Source organism: Cupressus sempervirens, chromosome 1, assembly GCF_028749045.1.
Source record: "Cupressus sempervirens isolate cs-2001-9-10 chromosome 1, ASM2874904v1, whole genome shotgun sequence".
Taxonomy (NCBI): Eukaryota; Viridiplantae; Streptophyta; class Pinopsida; order Cupressales; family Cupressaceae; genus Cupressus; species Cupressus sempervirens.
The window spans coordinates 320,789,403-320,811,055 of record NC_143118.1 but is presented as its reverse complement, the minus strand read 5'-3'; the positions used below and the strand labels follow the sequence as shown (position 1 = coordinate 320,811,055).

General features: G+C 36.1%; 1 protein-coding gene across 2 annotated transcripts in view; it reads right to left on the bottom strand.

Annotated features, from left to right (window-relative positions):
* The window catches only part of MAD1 (mitotic checkpoint family protein), a 235,189-nt gene that overhangs the window by 85,063 nt on the left and 128,473 nt on the right, over positions 1 to 21,653 (bottom strand). For both annotated transcript variants that reach the window (XM_089823838.1, XM_089823840.1), the window contains exon 7: positions 17,868 to 18,115. In XM_089823838.1, coding sequence (XP_089679964.1) covers positions 17,868 to 18,115 — 248 coding nt within the window. The remainder of the gene's footprint in view (positions 1 to 17,867; positions 18,116 to 21,653) is intronic.

Sequence of the window (21,653 nt, the reverse complement as noted above, 5' to 3'; positions counted from 1 at the left end):
GGGTTGTTGGCCTTTAGAATTGCAGTTTTGGCGTAGAGATGAGCACCCTATTCGTGTTGGGTGTTTTGCCATTCCTTCTGGTGTCGTCTCTTTGTAGGTGTTCCTTTGGGGAATCGGTTGGGTGACTTTGTTGTGGCTACCTCTTCAATGCTTTGTCCGTTTGGTCAAGCTCCTTGGCGCATATGGTTTTCCCTTGTTTTCCTTTGGGTGTCTATTTGTGCAATGGGGAATGGTGAATGGATGTTGTTTACCTTTATTTCGCTTGTGTTTGTCTATTGACTTGAGGTTACGGAAGGTAGAGCAACTGTTCCCCCTCGGGTTGAGAGATCCTTTTTTTTTAGCTTTGATGGTTTTATGGGTTTTGTTGTTGGAGCTGAGTGCCACGTGCTTTTCAGTGCTTGGAGTTGTGGGATCTATAGTTTTGGCTCTTAGGCCATTTTTTGGATTTCCTCAACAGCTTCCTCTTGAGGGAGCTTGGTTTCTTCATTTTCCCTATCTCTATTGCTTTTCTTTTAACCGAGAGGTCTTTTCTCAAGACAACTATTTGATTGTGCTTAACACTGGCGCTCCTAAGGCTTTATTTATGTTGGTGTGTAGTCCGCTCTTTTGTGCGATGGGAGGTTTTGCTTTGCGTCTTCTCTTATGAACCCAACTCTTTTCTATGTATCTTCTTTTTCAATTGGGATCTTTCCCATTTGGTTCAATAGGAAAAATTTTCAAACCCTATTGAGGTGGGCTTTTTTTCCTACAACTTTGTGGTGGTTGACGCTCAGTTTTCTCTCTCTCTATGCTTTCATTTTTCTTTTAGAGGTGGAAGCTTCTATAGAGGTGGAGGCACATACTATGGAGGTCCATCGTTGCTCTTCAAAAGAAATGTCGAGTAGTTGTGGGTGATCTTATCTCTCACTTGGTTGTATAGTGGTTGATTAGATCTCATTTGGGACTTCCTATTTAGTTGTCCTTATCTTCATGGTTCCTTTTGAGGTGGATTTTTCTCCTATGGGGGTGGGGAGGAGTTTCGTTGGCAAGTTGTGGATTGGCTGGTGGTTAGTCCTCGATTTTAGATTTTTATTGGTTTTTAGAGTCATATCGAAACCCAAGTTGCAAGTTTAAGGTGCCTTCCAAAATCCCACTTTGGTGTTGGTTGTATGAACTATGTCAAAATCCACTTTGAAGGTTTGGGTAGCCTTCCAAATCCCCACGGGTTCAATTAGTATTTTGACGATCAATCTTTTATGTTGGCTTATGTTAATCGGTTGAGGAAGGCAGATCAAAACCCATGTTGCAGGTTTGGGGAACCCTTCCAAACCTCATTTGAAGTTGTTAGGTAGCAATGTTTTATCTCTCGCAATGAATGTTTATGGTTGGGGAGCCATCTGAAACCCCATGATAGTTTTACGACCTATGTTAAAACCCAATTTTCTTTAGCTACATTTCTATTGCACAACTATATGAGGCTGATTGTAATTGTTGGGAAAGCGTGTCAAAACCCCATGTTCCCAATTCAAACAATAGGGGAGCGTTGTAAAAACTCCAAGTCTCTTTTTAAGTTCTTTATGTTTTTCTTGTGCTTTCTCATCTTTCTTGATGTTGAGAGTTTCAAGGGCCCAATATAGATTGTGCTTGTTTCTGGTTAAGGACCAAGCTAGCTTTTAGCTATGTGGAATTGTTCCAAGTTAGAAGTGCCAAAATTATCCTTCTTGGTAGATTGAAGATATATGTTTTTCCCTCGTCCTATTCGAGGTTTCCCTTGCTTGTGCTGAGAGCCTAATCTGAGTGGTTTTCTCTTGATCTTTCCACTACCACTATCTATTTGTGGCCACGCTGGTGTTTTATTGGCGCTTGTCTTTTTAGCTCGGTATGGACTATTGGTTTTCCTTGTTTGTACTCTTTGGCAGCATAGTATTCTAGGTTCCAAATCTTGGTAAAACCTAAGGGGTTCAAGTCCCTTTGAGACTTGTTGTAGAGGGTTTTGGGTCCCCTTAAAACATATTTTTTCCTTAATCAAAAATAATAAAAGAAAACAAATTTAAGACCATAATAGAAATAGAAATATAGTAGCCGATTTTTGCATATGTTAAGTCATTGCATCATCAAAATTCCATAGGTTGACAAAGTTCATTTCCATTTTATTTGTCATTACATCAACACATGCATAATACTATGCAATCATGAGATGTGAAACTTTCAAACTCATCTCAAAACTTTGTGGAACCTCTAGGATCTGTGACTAATATTTCAAAGGCCTAATTTGTATTCATCGACTACTTCAACATCCATATATAGTGTTGTCCTATTTGTAGAGCCAGCACGGTAGTAGTTATGGTTAAAAGCATATGCCAAAAGTTGCAAAACGTGTCATTTGATCACATCACTTAGTGATGATCTCATATATTTTTGTAAATAAACCATAGCATTCTTTCTCTTATGCTATAAATGCACCTTTGGCGTAGTCTACCATTGTATTTATACAATCCAGATGTTGCGCAATATTTTCTATCTATGTCACAACCTGTGTTTCAGAACTCTGTGAGTCTGAGGTAGAGGCGGCCTTTCCAAGTAAATGGCCTCTAGACTCTAACTTGGCCAAGTCTTGGTAGAGTTCACGTGGACTCATCAAGTCCCGAGTCCAGGACACCCGAATTTTTATTTCTTTATTTTTTTTGTAATTTAATAAGATAGAGATTTTTAGAAGGTGTTCTTTTTTCAATGTATATTAATTTTGAAAATGATGTTGTGGTATGTCAAGAATTTATTAAAGATTGAATCTTAAATCTTAAATCTTCAACTTTATATTATGTTATTCAGTTTTTTTTCCTTTAGAAATTCGTTGTTATACTTATGTGATATATGCAAAATTGTGTATGAGTTTTAAGTAGCTTCTATTTATCTCAATTGTTGTGTATTTTATGTTAATTGACTAAATGACGCATGAAAAAATCGTTAAATCCTTTAAAATCTTTAAATTTCATAGGTTTTTTGATTTTTTGAGTCCTTGCCAAGTCCGAGTCCAAGTAAGGAGCAATTTATGTAGGTAGGATTAAGGAAGGACTCATGTAGAGACAATTCATAAGCAAAGCACTGAAGTAGTAAGGAGCAATTTAGATGCACATCATTAAAGGACAAAAGCAAAGCAGCCAAAAAACCATGAATCAACAGACGGTTTTGCAAAGGAATGGGTCTAACATGGAGTATTGACAAGACAAAACAATAAAAGAATCCCATGAAACGTGTAGAAAATAGTGGCAAAACCCCACCGAGGACATTAAGGATTATAAGAGCAACTTAAAAGTTAAGCACCATACGATAATTAAACTAGGGAAGAACATTAAGTGGAGGAACAGGATGATTGGCAATGAAGGAGAACAAGATCAAACCCAATGATAATTGGGTGATAATAAATTAAGCTAAGGTAAATATTGAAGGTTACAGCAATAAAAAATATTAGGTAGAAGAAAGTATTAAGGAGGGAAGCATTAGATGAAAATAAGAATATCAACTCAAATTGATCACATTATTTTCACTGATTCATAATATCTAATATATTTGAGTGAACCTACTTAAGAGATAAATTAAGTGGAAGATATAATTGAAGTTCTTTTGTGAGTTATTCATAGTATAAATTATATCGATTACAAATTCAAGGGTGGCTCCTATCTCAGGTCATCACAAAGTAATGGCCTCCTGAACATCAAATCATATGATATTCACCAAGTACTCCGAGTAATGGCTTCTTAACATCAATTTGCATAGCATTCACGAAGTACTCAAAATGTTCATAAGATATGTGCACATGCATTCAAAATAATGCTTACCATATGAACAATCATGGTCTATTTAAGGAACTTAATCCACCATGCAAGTTATCATTTATCGTGATCAACTTAGACCCATAAGATGTCCATCACAATAGACGGCCATGGTCTATTTAAGAAACTTAATCCGCCATGCAAATTATAATCTATTATGATCTGTTTCAGACATCATAAAATGTCTATCACAATAGAAGGTTGATTTATTGAGAGATCACCGCCTTTCAATAACTTATACAAATACACGTGATAATCGTTTGGAGGTTGTTACTACCTCATAATGTACACATGGGGTAGGCCCACCAAAATGCAATCACTTACATGGATTTTCAGACTCCTTCTCAATATCAATCTTCTGAGCTCCTCATCCAAAGTTGTCTTTGAAGAAGTGTTAGACTCCCTCTGAATCTGATCTCAACCCCCTCCTACAAGAACATACTTGGAAGACAAGATCAAGGCAAATAGCTCTTATAGTATGTATAATAATAGAAATAAGAATGTTAATATTAATTTGGATGTTAGTAATTTATTTCATGTGTATTACTATCATAAATAATTATAATGTAACTTTATTTTATATTTTCAATAATAAAATTAAGATAACATTATACTTAATTTTATTCATAACATAATACTTAATAATCATTAATTTATAACATATATCATATCATATATATAGTATGAATTATTTGATTCACAACTTTGGAATAAAACATAAAATATATCATATGTATGAGTGGGGCCCAGATTTGCTTTGGTGGCAACCTTACTCATTGGCAGTTTTTGATCTGATTAGATCATAAAATATTTTGGAAGGTGAAATACCCCTCTTCCATCCATTGTCATGGACATGTCTTCACCAGCCCGAACGTTGTATCTTAATGGACACTATTAAACTACCCACATCACCCACTAAACAAAAAGGAATTAGATTTACATGGGGAATGAATTATAAGTTTGCCCCATACTTTATCTTTTATTATTGTATATCCTCTTTGCTACATGTTTTATACTGTCGTCCAAGCTAGTTGAGTTAATTGTGGGCCCGCATTAGTTAGGAGTTTTCTCCTTAGTCTAGGCAATTAGTAGTCAATTCCCTGCTATTGATTCCTTAGTCCTCTATTCTACCTTCTAACGTGACAAACTTCACCTTAGGTGATGGATGGTCGATGTACTAAATAAAGATGTCAATGTGGGTTTGACCCTCCCAACATCAAATTACTAACGTGGCCAATTAGATGGCGGATGATAGCTTATGTAGTGTTATTATATCCCTGTTATGCATGTTGCAAGGGTGATGGTGGTTTTCTCTATCTTTCCCAATGTGGGGTTCACAGAATGTGGGCCTGCACACTTAAATGTTAAATCTAGACTGGTCCACATATGCTGACTAGACCATATGTTAGTCACTTCCATGAATATCTCTTTGTTTGTGAGTCACCTTCGTCTATGGAGTTCGGATATTTGTGAATTTTATATCTCCAAACCGCTGACTTCAAATCTGTTCCACGTATCTTGTTCTTTACTTGGTTGCTCCTATGATCTGTACATACACCAATAGAGATTTGAATCCTTTCACTTATTATATATTTTACCCTTTTTCTCTATCTCACTTGGCACTAACTGTTTCTGCCAATTGTGCAAAGAGCACCTTATTCTCTACTTGACCTATCCTGATCAAACTTCAATTCTCTTTTTTTTCCTGATTGGTAGACATTTTGTTGGGTACAATTTCCTCCTTTAATGCTATGATGCCATGTTAAAGGAGGAGTGCTGCAAATGTAATGACATTGCCTGGTTGGTATATATTTTCCAAAGGCAGCAACACATTATATTTATATATGGAGAATAATCTAAGAAGAGGCATGTCCCTTCATGGAACATGTTTATTTGTTAAATATGTAAAAATAAGTTTTAATTATAGTTTTATATATATTATTTCCATTATTATATTAAATTCTCACACATAGTAATACTTTATATATATATATATATATAATTCTCTCATAGAGTAATACTTATATATATAAATTATATCTCACAATACACATATACATCTAAAATAGTTTTGTCTCATAGGTTGTTCCGACTAAAGCTACCAAACATCAACACTAAAAGTAAATACACCATTACAATTACATCTTCCTCTTCACAACTCTATTAAAAACTAATGGAGAGGTGGAACTATAGCATTTAGTCCTAGAAGTTTGCAGTGAGCATGAATGTCCCTCCTCATTGAGAATATTTTATTCAGTTCATTGTTTGTCCTCCATTCTAGATGTAGCTTTGCCTCTACCTTCTCTTGGCAGTGGCAATGACCCCTCATCCAACTCATCCTCCTCAATGCCATCAAATTTGAAACCAAATTCTCTCCCTTCCTCCTCAATAGCATACCTCCCCAAATTATTGATGTCATACATTGTAAACAACAAAGATTGCTCCTATGATGTCCAACCACTTACGCATCTACATCATTCAAATCAATTGGACAAAATGTTGCTTCATGTACCTTCGTTATGCACAGCCAAAGATTATATTACACAAAGACAACGTCATTAAGGCATTTTTGGGCTAACTTGTTCCTCTTCTTCATGTGGATGTCCTCAAACAAGCTCCAATTGTGTTCACAATTGAATGAAGTAAAAGGTCTACATAAGATTCTGAGGGGAAATTTTCTGAGATTTGAAGTAAACCCACCCCAACTTTCCTACCAAGCATCTACAAAATAAAGTATTGATAACTTATACAACAAAGAGAAAAGTAAAACATATTTTATCGATTTATCAATTACTTTAGATACAAAATCCAAATGGAAAATGTTATAACTGGGGTTTCAGTAGTTCTTCCTCTCTTTGCCATCTTTGAAGACAATAGCTTACCCTAGCTTCCTCACAGTTTTGGAGTTCAAGCACAACGAGGTCTATCTCCTTAACCTTAGGTACCATCCTTTGAATGCATGTATTGAGGCCTTGCATGACCTCTACATTAGAATTGTCGAATTTAAAAAGGGGATTGCAAAAAATACTATGTTGCATGAATAAACATCCTATTATTGATTTCTCAGATAGGATCTAATTTGAGTTTGTCCCCCTTGTAGTACTTTTTTATACTCCTTGGCTCAAACACCTACAATTGCAAAATAAAAACTATAAAAATATTAATTAATGAAGTTACAAAGTAATAACGAGACTTAGATCAAGAATAATTAAAAATTCACATTTTGAAGTTAACTTCACAATCTCTACAACCTTTGTGCAAACTTGTTGTTGAAGACTATGCATAACGCAACCTCTCCTTCAGTCTTCTTTGACTAAGGTGGGTCTAGCCATGCATGACTGCCAAACATCTGTTTATAATTAGTCAATGCACCAAGTATGCTTTACAATATCAAGGAAATCCTTGCAAACCCTATGACATTGGATCTCACCATATCTCACCCTTGACTATGGTCCCTCATCAAATGTAGAACCCAAGCGTGATTGTAACTATATTTTGTGATCCTCCTTGCATTTTCCACAAGAGGGGTCACAAAATCAAGTTTCCTATGTCTTCAAAAAGAAGGTCAAGCAAACATGTTGCACAAAGTGGTCAAAAAAGAGTTGGGTGCCTTTCTTGGAGGATTCTACCTACTGCCACATATATTGTTTTATTATTTGTGATGATTTACACCACATTCTCTATTCCCACTTCCATGACGATGTGCTCCAACATAGCCAAGGTTTCTGTAGTTTTCACCTTATTGGAGGCATCAACCAATTTTAAGAACAGCACAATCTCGTTGCAAGCAACTAAAAAATTAATAATGGTAAGGTCTTTGTCATCTGTCAACGCATCGGAGCAATGGTGCATCCATATTTTCTCCATTCTTTTCTTTGTCCTCCAATAAGGTGCATTTTTTAGCAACCAATTAGAACCAGTAAAATTGGGTCATAGTACACAATTTTAATTTAATAAACAAGAAAAAATCATGCCAACCCAATCAGCTCTCTATTGTCCATTTGTATCACCATGCATAGGATAAGCCTTCACTCACAAAATAAAAGAATACTTGCATAAAGAGATGAGTATGCATAAACCCTATTCTTTAATTTAACAATTCACCTTGTTAGCTTTGACATCCAAACAACCCATTCAGTATCCCCTCTTAGCTTAGAATATAAGAAACAAACTAGTAGAAATATTTTTTGACTCTATTATTGCTTACAAGGATAGAAAAGTCTCTTGGTCATTAACATGTTGTGATTGAACAGTTTGATAAGGTTTAAACTACCATACCCATTACTATTTTGTTTGCCCAAACAATAATAGGGTGCATGAACTTCTCGAACTAGTGCTTGACAAATTCATTCAAAGCATTATTAAATTTCCAAAATCTATGAAATAAATATTTATCTGCTTGATGTTTCCTTAAAAACATGGGCTTTAATAAATTAATCATCCTTTAGTACTAGGACATTGCTCGTCCAACTATTAAATTTATCAAATTCTTCAATAATCTCGTAAATCCCAATGCCAGGACAATGCCTATTTAAATGTTCCAAAATATTACATCATTCACCATGAATACTTGCGAAAAATCCATATACCTGACCAAATCCTTGAGATTGAATAGAATTCCTTCACAAGAAGAAATATAATATTCTCCAACGTAAAATATTCAATTTCCAACTCTTAACATTCTTGAAAAAGCCTTAGAAATTTATAAAACCTATTTCATTCAACCTTTGTGAGATTTTTGTATGAAACCTTCAACCAGAACTCTGTTTTCGTACAACTCTTGGGAAAATCATAGGGTTTCCCTCTTCAAAATTCTTGCAAAAAGCCTATCATTCGCAAAACCTCCAAGAGAAAATAATTAAAACAAAGCATCCTAAATGATTTTGACATTGTTGTTTTGTAGCCCAATACAATTACTCTTCATTTCCTTTTGTGTGCCTCTTTATATTACTTTTCATTTGTTTTTTGATATCCTCCCTTTTAATTTAATTTAAAATGAGGAAATAACAAAAAATGACATTATTAATATTTCATTGAGATCATTAAACTCATTTTAATAGTATTTTTTAAATAAGTAAATTAAGATTTCATTAAACTTATTGTATTTCCCCAACTTAAGGTTTAATTACTTAAGCAATTTCTAATGTCCAAAAAAGGGGAGATTACACAATATTAACGTTAAGTTGATCAGTTTCCACATCCTAATTCTTTTCACTAGGGGCTACTCATGATCATTATTGCTGTCCTATGAATTTTTGTCATCAATTTACTGCTCTTCAACATCTGAAGTGACCTCTATATAACGTATTTTGTCCTTTCTTTAGAAGGCACTAATGCTCATGAGTCCAAGGTTCTTTACATGTGAAACATAGCTTCTTCCTTCTCAACTCATTCCTTGCCTCAAAGTCCATCTTAGGTAGCATGTTCTTGGCCTGAATATAGGATTTCAAATTTAGTTTTGAACTTTTGAAGCTCCCTCCAGGTGGCTGATATCAAGTGGATAATGTATCGAGACACAACATTGTTTTGATGGCATCTTGAAGTGAGCCAGGCTTAAGAACTTTAACCAATACTTCTATTTTCCTATTCAATCCTTCAATGAATGACATAATTTTCCTCTTCTTAGTCATATCCAAAACAATAACACAAATTCAAGGATCCAACTTGCTTTAGTTGCACTACTTCTCTATACTGCACTTCCACATCCTTAAGGTCAAATCATACAATAAGCTTGGTGATCAACCCCTCCTAAGAATGTATCAACCCATGGTCTTGTGTTACCAAACCATAGTGCCACAACTCATACACTAAACCTCCTAAATGCATCGTTGCAAACTCAATTGCATGTACTTTTGTAATCGATCAAAAACTCAAAAAGTTGTCTTCACAAATCTTTTGTAATAAGAAAATAAACCAAGGAATCCACGTAACTCAGTAATGTTCTGAGGGCTAGGCCAATTCTGAATCGCCTAAATCTTCTCCTCATGCACCTTCACCCCATCAACACTGATCACATGACCCAAATATAATACCTCCCTCAATCCAAACTCACATTTGGATAGTTTAGCAAATAGAGACTAACTCTCCATAATGCTAAGTACCTCCTCAACATGTCTGATATGATCCTCCCAAGTACGACTGTAAATCAATATGTTGTCAAAAAATACTAGAACTGACTTCCTCAACTACTTGTTGAAGATATGGTTCATACATGACTGGAAAGTAGCTGGTGCGTTGGTAAGGCCAAAGGGCATTACCAGAAACTCGTAGTGTCCATAGGAAGGCAATCTTGTGTACATCCTCTACTCGTACACGTATCTGATGGTAGCCTGAGCGAAAATCAATCTTAGAGAAGTAAATAGCTCCATGAAGCTCATCCAACAACTCATCAATGCATGGAATAGGATATTTGTTCTTGATTGTCCTTTTGTTCAACGCTCTGTAATCTATACACATCCGTAGAGTCCCATCCTTCTTAACAAGCACTACAGAGGAAGGGCTAGAACTTGGTTGAATGAAGCCCATATCCAACAATTCATGAATAGTCTTCTCAATTTCATCCTTATAGGCCCTAGAAATGATGATATGGTGTAGTCATTATTGGTTTTGCTCCATTCTCTAACTCTATACCATGCTCAAAACCTCTATCTGGAGGCACTCTGGAAGGGATGTCACCAAAAACTCTCCCATGACGATCCATCACTGACTGCATGTCAACATGAAACACACGATCATCCTAAGGTGTGGGTGTTTTGGACTTCACCAAACAATGTGTAGCCAAAAGCACATCATTATGTCTAAGGATAGTCTCCATCCTGCGAGAAGTCACCTCTCTAGGTCCACAATCTGAAGCTGCCCTCAAAATAACCTTCTTCCCCCCCAGAAAGGAACTCTAACTACATACGGTGGTGATCAATAATGTAACGCCCAATACACTATAACGACTACATGCCCAAAACCACCCAAAACCACATCATAATCTTCTATAGGAAGCACATAAAAATCATTGGTCAGAGTGTAATCCCCAATCTGAATACTAAGCTTTGGAATCCGTTTGGTGCAACCCAAAACAACACCATCTGCCACCTTCACTCCGAAACCACCAAACTCCTCACACTGTAACCCCCTCCTCTCAGCCAACTTCTGATTAATAAAGTTATGCGTAGCACCTGTGTCTACCAAGCTTGTGACCCACTTGCCCTTTAGTGTACCTTTCAACTGGAAGGCATGAAACTTAGGATAGCTGGAGAGAGTAGCCATAGCTACTTTGGCTAACGCCATGGCCTCAGGGGTATCTAACTCCAACTGTGTCTGTACCTACCCAACATCCTCCGTACTATCCTCAATAGCAGTGTCGAGCACATCCTCATCTCCTAACTTAGAAGTCACCTCAATCAAATGAACCTTTCCTTTACCCATGCAATGATGCCCGGGCTCCCAAGGTTCTTTGCATGAGAAGCATAGTTTCTTCCTCAAATCATTCCGTGTCTCTAGGTCCGTCCCAGGAGGTATAGCTAACTGACCATCCCTAAACTGTGAGGTGTTGGCTTTCTGTGGACGCTGTGAATCTCTGAATGGCTTTTTATCTAATGCATAAGTAGGAGTGGTGTCCAGTCTCAATGTCACATCAATAGCATCCTTAAGAGTGGCTGGCTAGATAGCACGAACCAATCCCTTAAGCTTGTCCTGCAATCCCTCAATGAATAGAATCACACTACGCTTCTGGCATATCAAGTACCATAACCACAATACGCTAGAACTCATTAATATAAGCTTCTACATGACCAATTTGTCTCAGATGAGCCGATTCTCTATAGTAAAGTTTTGTATCCTTATGATCAAACCGTGTAATGAGTCGCTCAGTGAACTCAGCATAGGAATGTACTAAGGCGTGATCCTGGGTAACCAATCCATGGTGCCACCAATCATAAGCAATCCCCTCTAGATGCAACACAACAAACTAAATAGCCTCACGCTTAGGCATGGGCCGTAATGAAAGATATATATCCAACTTGTGAACCCAAGCTCATGCACTCGTATTTTCTAAGCCATTACATGTAGCCAATGTGATCTTCCCAGTAGCTCTATTGAGGTCATAGTTCTGCTGCTGTTGTGGTGGTCTATAACCACGATCTCCCCTTAACCTAGTTGTATCTCGATGCTGCGCACAATATTAGGGAAGAGGGAAGACGTCCCTAACCGTAGCGGGTAGAGCTCTCCACTCAGCTGTGGCCACCAAAACTGACTCCTGGAACCCCACCTCAAGTGTTTCCACCTATGCTGGTCGTTCACCTAGTATGAACTAAGGAAGCAATGATCTAGTCGTAGTAGGTGTACGATGGCGATGTCGCCTAGAGGAATGAAGGAAGCTCCCAACTGAAGAATGGGACTGATGGCTGTGCTAACTACCAACCACTGAAACTGATCTACTTCGCTTGCCTCTGTGTCCACCCATCTCGAAACACTCCAAGGTATCCTGTAATCTGTCTAAAGCCTGAGCGATCCTGGGTTGAGTAGTGAATAGGGTCTGCACCATCTCTCTCTCTTCATCATCCTAATTCCCTATCCCACCCAACTGTTCTTCTGCCATAATAGGTTCCTTGTCTATTCCAAACCCTTGTCAAGTTGAGCTCTCCTGCGCGTATAAAATTTGTGTATCTCAGCTCTTGGATGCATAGATTTGTAATCAAATCCATAGGCTAGCAAGATCAAGCTCTGATACCACTGAAAGATCCCTGATGGATCTCTTCAGCTGATCTGCTGTAATTTTATATTTTTAAATTTGTTTTCCCTGTTTATTCAAATTTTCTTGCAAAACTAGACAGAAGTTGCAAAAGGGTTTAATTGTTTTCTATTTTTGATGATTTTTCAATAAGTAATAACAGAAGTACAATAACATGAACTAGTTCTGAAAATATATTCCAAATACATTTAAAGCAAAGTCGTTTCAAGCAGATTTTTTGAATATACGCCTAATATGTAACGAGATGAAGATTTACAATAATGTCCAAATGATTACAACCAAGAATAAAGCCAACCTGAAGGCAGAAGGTGAAATATGTGCCTAGAAGGAGGCTACGGCCAGAATCCAGCTCTCAAGTGCTGCACGCGAGAAAGAATATGGCTACCAGGCATAGTCGTACAGTTGCAAAGTGCCCACATGTGGGTAAAATGCCCAAACCCCAGCTAAAACTCTGACTCAATACTGCATTTCCCAGAAGAAACAATGCACAATCTCCAAGATGCTTCTGACTGCAAGAATCCAAGCCACTATTTTGGGGGCTACGTCCCAAATAGGCAAAGCAAGTGGGATTGGCGTCCCAAATGCTGAAAGCTCAATCAGAGCCCAAAACACAAATCCAAGATGTAATATGTCAATAATGCCTTCGAACTTTGGCTTTACCTCCTTATCAACTTAGCTCAAACCCTAAAAGTGTCTCCATGTGGCATTGGGTTATACAATAATATATTTCTCATATTTAAAGTGGTCAAGTATCCAGAAAATGACCTTTTCCCCAATAGGAAGAAATTTGTTCACCGAAATGCTTTGAGTCAAAAGAGAAATATTTAGAAAAGTTCAAGATCTTTCCAATGAGCTATTACACCAAGGGATAAGAAATCCAGATTAGGCCAAAAACCCCTTATTACTCCAAATGGCTATAACTTAGCCTTATTTAAATATTGAACGCTAACTTACGAAATATTAAAAATATGACCCAAGTAGCTACAAAATGCCCCAAAGACACCACAAACCATGAAATCATCCTGTCACCTATCTGTGACTGAAGTCGGAAATCAAGGATCCACTGGCAATCTCATCCCTAAAATCTAGCGATGCTCCTAAAACTTAGGAAACAAACCCTATTCCTCTGAAACTGAACTCAAGGAATCATCTCATGGAGAACCAACCCTAGGCCTGACCATCCCTCCTAAAAAGTAGGAATAACCCCCTAATTTTTAGGAATTGCCTCCTAAAAACAAGGAACGTCTCCAAACTAAACAACAACTACCATAACACCAAATCCCCAACACTATATAACCATACCGAGTCTCTATCCAACCCTATCAGCCTATAAGACCCCATAATAAGTTGACTCACAAGTCTCTGCTAGATAGAGTTAAAGAGGGCACATGACAGCTCATTGATAGGAGAACTGCTCGGATAAAGAGAAAACCTACAGAGTATGTTAACTTTTCTCTGGCCAACATTCATAGTGTGATTGAACCATACTTACGGGACTCGAACTCGCTTCTGACTCGAAAAATCAAAATTTGACTCGTACTCGAACTCAGCGACTGGACTCGGCCAAGACTTGGCAGGGACTCGAAAAACCAAAAAACCCATGAAATTCAAAGAATTTTAAGGATTTAAAGATTTTTTCATGCATCATTTAGTCAATTAGCATAAAATACACAATAATTAAGATAAATAGAAGCTACTTAACACTTGTACACAATTTTGCATAGACCACATAAGTATAATAGCGAATTTCTGAAGAAAAAAAACTGAATAACATTAATAATAAAATTAAAAATAGTGTCACTATCAAATGTCTACAATATATGAAATCCATGGAATCAAAAGTTGAAAACATATATCAAAATATCAGCTAGAGTGTAGAAGACTAAGGTTCATAGTAGCCTAAGCCCTCCTACGAATACACCTAAGATAAGTCATGGAAGACTCAGATATTGAGAAACATGTTTGTTACAACTTATGTGTGCATTGTAGACAACAGGGCTCTCAAGTATGTCTATCAATTTGCTTGGTGAAACACAATCTTTAACTGTAAAAGTCTTTTAATAACAATTACAGGTGGCTTACAAATTTCTGCCAACAAAATGATCAAAGACATAGCCAGCAACACATACACATATATCTGAAAGTTTATAACTTTATGTACAACATTGGAGAGTTCTAACATACATGAACACAGAAGTCTAAAAAAATACTCGTATAAATCATTATAGAATTCTAACACAAATATATGTAAATCTGAAAATATTTGTACAACATTACTGAACTCTACAATGCTGAAAGCGACTTCTTCATAATGAAACCAAGATAGTAACCAATGTTGGCAGTGAGCCCCACAACATCATTTTCAGAATTAATATAAACTGGAAAAAAAAAAAAAAAAAACCTTCCAGAAATCTCTATCTTTTTTTTTAAAAAAAAAAGTAAAAAAAAAAATTTTAATTCGGGAGAGTCCTGGGCTCGGGACTCGATGAGTCCACATGGACTCTACCAGGACTCGGCCGAGTCCAAGTCCAGAGGCCATTTGCCTCAAAAAGGCCGCCTTTGCCTCGGACTCACATAGTCCTACTCGGACTCACAGAGCTCCAGAAAACTACTTTGAACCTTAAACATATACCAAGGCTAAAGGAATTCCAAAGTGGGAACAAGCCATGACATTTGAACACCAAAGCCTGTTCAAGAGTAACACTTGGGTCCTTTCGGATCTTCCACCAAGGAAGAAACCCATTGCCTACAAATGGGTTTTAAAAATCAAATACAAATCTGATGGTACTTTGGATAAGTACAAAGCTCATTTAGTTGTGAAGGGCATTGATTATGAGTAGACCTTTGCTCCTACTACAAAGATGAGCACAATTAGATCAATTCTATCCATGGAAGCACAGTTTCGCTGAAAGGCCCATCAGATGGACATCAAGAGTGCTTTCCTCAATGGTGATCTCCGCGAAGAGGTCTACATGATGCAGCCTCCTAGTTTCAAGGTTGTTAGTAAAGACCATCAAGTTCTCAAATTGTTGAAAGCTCTCTATGCTTTCAAGCAGGCCCCTAGGGCATGGTACATTAAAATTGATATATACCTCAGTGATCAAGGCTTCCAGAGCAGTTCTTCAGAATCTAATTTGTAGATGAAGACTAGTAACAGTGACATCATCCTTCTAGCTATTTATGTGGATAATTTGATCATCATTGGCAATTCGGCATCTTTGATTTAGGGAATCAAACAAAATTTATGCCTGTCTTTTCATATGACGGATCTTCGGCTCATGCATTATTGCCTAGGTATTGAGGTTTGGCAACAATCTTCAGGAATATTCATCTCTCAATCCAAATATATCAGGGCTCTGTTAGACAAGTTTTGTATGCAGGATTGCAAGCCTGCATCTACACCCATGGAGGAAGGTGTCAAGTTATCAGCCAAGTCTGATTCTCCTCCCATTGGTGATACTACATACAGGCAACTAGTAGGCAGCCTCATCTATCTCTCTGCTACTAGACTTGATATCAGCTTCGCAATCAGCTATATCTCAAGCTTTATGACAACTCCCAAGGTTGATAATTGAATGGCAGAAATGTGTGTGCTTCATTATATCAAGGGCACTTCAGATTATAGACTTCTTTACTCTCGATGTTCTAATCCTAGACCCAGTGGGTTCATAGATTCAAATTAGGCAGGCTGTGTTGTGATAAAAAGTTAGTTTCTAGATAAGTGTTCAATTTTGGATCAAGTGTCGTCACATGGACCAGTAAAAAGCAACATGCAGTTTCTCTCTCCTCTACAGAGGCCGAATACAGAGGGGCAATCAAGGCAAGTTGTGAAGCTGTTTGGCTCCGTCGGATGGTTGTGAATATGCAAATGTCAACAGCAAGACCGACTACTTTGTTTGTTCATAACGAAGGCTTTACCAAGTTAGCATGAAATCCAATCTTCCATCAACAAACCAAGCATCTAGATGTTCACTGTCACTACATATGACAGCTGGTTGAAGATGGGACAATAGATTTGCAGTATGTTCCTACCTCGGATCAGATTGCAAACATTCTCACCAAGCCTCTTGGTCCTGATAAGTTTGTCAAATTCAGAGGACAGCTTGGAGTTGTGGATAGATTTCCAGATAGTTAACACCGTCCAGATCAACCACTGTAGGAGAAGAGTTAATATGGGCACGAGATTTTCTAGTCTGTGAAAGATCCAATTGACTGGTCCATTTTACTTGTTTCATATCAATATTAAATACCACAATGGCACAATCATTATCAACATCTGCAATCACAGGAGTAGATAGGATATGGGAATCAATTTAACAAAATCTTCTTCCTTTTGCTGTTGTGCCTCAGTCAAAATAAGACAAACTATATCGTTAAGACATGGCAAGTTATCGTTATTAGCTTCAATACTCATCAAGTCTTTGCAATTATCCTGCACACTAGAAGCTTGCTTGGCTATTAAGAACTCTATTGCAGCATCTGTATCCCCAGGCTTGCTTTTCCTTTTGATCCTACTAAAACCTTTTCAACAGATCTACTTAAGCATAAGTTCTTACAACATAACATTCCCAGCCGATCACATTCCTTTGACATATTCTCTCGAATGCATTGTCTACAATCATTATTTCTCGAATGGAGGCAAAAAAATTTGCTCCATCACTTCCTTTGCACAAATCAGAAAGAAAATCTTCTAGTCTTACTAACCAAATTAGAGACCAACTAGGCTCCAATTTTTGGCTACACAGTTTACAAACACAAAGTTTGCAATGTATCAGAGCCTTCTTTAGGTTGATTCCTTATAGTTCTTAAATTCTTCCATCTAGTTTTCCAAATCAGATTTTGTTGAATGATAACAGAAAGGAGCGTGAATTGGTTAACTATTTGACTGGATAGAAACTAAAAGTGAAAATAGATGAATTCATTATTATTTTAAAATCTATTTATGAATCTAGAAAAAAAATTCCCATTGATTTAATGATTTTCCTTTTAATATCTATTGGTTTAACAATATTATGTCTACTTATTTATGAATCTAAGACGACAGTTTCCACAATATGAACCAATCATCCTTCTATAAAACATGTTAGATTCCACTCACACAAATAGAAAGAAACCAATGTCAAATAATTACCCCAAAATACTCAATCTTTAAACATGCTTCCATTGAGACAGCTTTCATATCTAACCTTTTTAATCATAAATGTCATTTGCTAGAAATTATTACCCCGTCCATTTCTTCTAATGGTGCTGTATCAATGACAGATATACAAGGATAAGTGGAAAAAACAATTTTAAAAACATAGAAAAGATCATACTTTTGTAAGTCTGAAATCTTCCGAGGCACATCATCAGGACTCTCTATGCCAGGAAGATCACCAATCATAGACCTCCAGGACTTCAACTGATTTTCTAAGTCAATTATTTTCAACTGAAGCTCTGGTAAACATTCTATAGCTGCTTCAGCCCGATCTGCACGCTGCTTTTCTTCCAAAAGTTTCTCTCTTAACAATTCAGCATTGACATGAAATGTCTTCAATTTTCTTGCCTCGGCCACTTCAGCCTCCTGATAAGAAAAAGCAATATCGAGTTCCACCATTGATGGGTTTGCAAGATCAGATCAATTCAGAAATATATAACATCAAAACAAAGAATTATATTCCATAGTTGGATTTGCTTATTTACAGAGCTGAGGAATGCAGAGCATGTCCAACAACGCTTTTATACAGTAGCAATATCATGTTTATGATTAAAAAATGCCAATCCCTCATTGAAAAAGTAGATAAATTTAAATGCGTACAAAATACATGTCATTCAGCAAGTGTTAACGACCCAAACTGATTAGGAAGAAGAATGAGATTAGCAACAAAGATTTACCAATTTATGACTACCTCCAGGACACCACGTGTTTTCTTCTATAGATAACTTTTCTCTTGACCTCTCATATAAACACAAACTTGAACATACAAATCTTGCTGATCTGGAAATGCTTGGACATTATACAATCATTCAGTACCACTTATGACGATCACTCAAATGTTGATAATTGCCTATTATCCATCTCAGTAGACAAATCCAGTGGATAGGAGATGTTAATCCTAGCATGGGGGAACTTGACACACTAAAGATTAGCATTTGCATGGCCTATTTTTTGAGCAAATAATGTTATTGTATTATAAAGTTACTCTGTGCCAAAAATAGCAATTTTTCATAGAATGACTTTATAAAGTTAATTTTAAAGCAACTTTATAACATTAAATCATAAAGTTTTTATAATATTTCATTATAAAGTTAATGAAATATTTTACTTAGTGCAGTTATAATGCTCCCTAGACTTGGGTACCACCATTTGCGATTGGAAAAAGCAAATTTAAGGAAATTATGAGACATCAGATTCTGAGGTAAGGAGATTTAATTTAAAAAGTTTATTTTCTCATATATGCTCATTATGTTGAGATCAATTTCAGAATTGTTTACAAAGCAGCTCACACCAAGCATATTCTGAGGCCAAAATCCCTTGGAGAAATGTGAATTGGACGAAAACCATATTCATTAACTGCATATGCATCTTTCCATAGTGTGTTCAAACAATGTGAGGGGAAGCTTAGGTCTCACTTGAATAAAGAAAAGCTGATGAAAGGAAGTGTTGAAGAGGTTACCTTTTCTTATGATATATGTGAAACAGATTTCTAGGGAGTTTGCAAAGAAATACAGGATGAGGATATCAGTTGTGCTTACAAAGAGAATGAAGGTGAATCTGCATTTCATTTATCACAAATCAGTAGAACGAAAAAATCATAGACTCCCAGTTACTGTTTATCATTTATATATGTTTATCTAAGATGTGGCATTGAAAGCAAATATCAAACACAAATTCAAAACTCATAAATCAGGTTTCTTACGGTTAGCGGGCTAACTGTTTGATGAAATGTTAAACAGCCAAAACTAAAAATTCAGGTTAGAATTAGTAGGGGTTCTAACAGAATTTTTAATAAAATCTTTGTAATGTCCCCGTCTTGGAGGTAATTTAATTTAATTAATTAAGTTTTCCAAAATAATGAATATTTTATGAGGATGACTAATTAATTATTTTAATTAAATAAATAAGTGGTATTAAGTTAATTATTTATAAAGTTATCAAATAAATAAATACAAAAAGGTAACTTTATATTTAATTAATTTAATAAAGTGACTTGAATTATAAAATATCTTATAAAGTCACTTAATAAATAAAATAAAATAATGTTCTAGAAGTTTCTGGAGAAAGTGGAGAAAAAGAATAAATAGGCATCTTGGGCTTCATTCTCAGAAGGCAGATTTGTTGTTGTTGATGTTGATGTTTGATGGTTGTGGAGCCTAGGGTTTTTGCAGTTGTCTTTGGCCATTGAGAACGAAAACTCTCAATTGGTGAGCAATTTTGAGGGTGTGAAATATCACTTGAATTATTGCAAAGTTGAGGAAGTTGCTTTAGACTTTCTACTTGTACTTCAAAGACAAATTTTATGGCCCTTGGCCAAATTTTAGTGGTATCGATTTGAGGAAATCTATTGCAGATTTTGAAGGCATTTTGGAGCTTTGGAATTTCATCATTGGGTCGATTTCATTTATTGCACATTGCTGTTATAGTTACCAGTCTTTTTCAGATTTTAATGGAGGACAATTTTGCATATCATACTCAGATTTTTGCTTGTATGGCCTCATTCGGGTATTGTTTCTTTGTGGGTATTTGAGCATTTATCTTGGGAGAGCTTGGCAATTGTTTTGGCGTATTTTGGAGTAGCTATCAGGTTGCTGGTAAATAATTTCAATGGTCTGGTATACTACAGAAAGGGCACAATTGGCAAGACATTTTGGTTCATAGCTCATCATTGAAGCATCCTATGGTTCTGGGTATTGTTGCATTCAATTGCTATCGCTGAGACAATCATTTCAAGGACAAATTCGAGAAGCCTAGAGTCTGCATTTATATATCTCAAGTATTGCCAGGCAAGAATAGGGGTGACACTTCAAGAGAGACGATTTCTTCATTTGGAGGGGTCTTCATCATCAACAAGTGTTACAATCAAGTCTCCAGCCCTTTTACAATTTGTGTACCAGGTTTCTCAAGTCAATTGTTGCATATATATTGCATTTTAAATTTCATACTAAGGCTGCATTTGTACTCAAAAAATTACATAGTTTGCATATTTTGTAATGCCAAGAGTCTTGGCCATTTCATACTAGCATTGTAATTGACATTAAATGTGCAATAAAGGAGACATAAGTTGCTGGTCTAATATAGTTGTAATTGAATATGTTTTTATCAGTCATAATCAGCTTGTTAGTTTGCATGCCAGTTGTTTAAAAAAATGTCAATTGGTTGTAAGTTCTCTTTTTGGCATAAATAATGTTATAATTTTACATACCAAGTGTTTGTATTAATGCCACTTGGTTGTAAGTGCATTAATGCCATCTTAAGTTGCATCCAAAGTGTTTGTCATAATTACTAGTTGTTGTAGCTGCATATTGCAAGTAGTTTCAGTCACATATATGCATTGAATATTGTCAAAATAAGTTGCACATTCATTTTAGGTCGTTGTTTAGTCAATTCTGAGTCTTCTTGCAAGCATTCTCATTGATGCTAATTGAAGAAAAGAGTCATTAAAGCAAATTGAAATGTTATATCAGTCATATGACCCTTGTATGTGAAGTGTTTGACAAAATTTCCAAAGCCAAAAATCAAAAGTTTTCAATCAGATTTGAGCAAGGTCATTACAATCTTGCGCTCACTGCTAAACTCCACAAGCCCACCTATGGGCCTCAAAAGGATTTCTACCTTCCAATTATTAGTAATTACCACAATTTATTTCATATTAAATTAAATCTTTTGATTACCACTTAAAATCTTAGTACAGATTATTTCATATGAAACACTAAATCATTTTGATTTAGTAACCCATTACGCTCATTTTCTCATTCTATCATTGCCTTTGTAGGTGTTCCTTGTCATGTCCCCTATTTTCCTTCAATAGGATTAAATAATAAATGTTAACAAAATAATAATGATGAATAAATAAATTATAATCAAAATACTTATTAATTATATTATCAATATAATGATAATA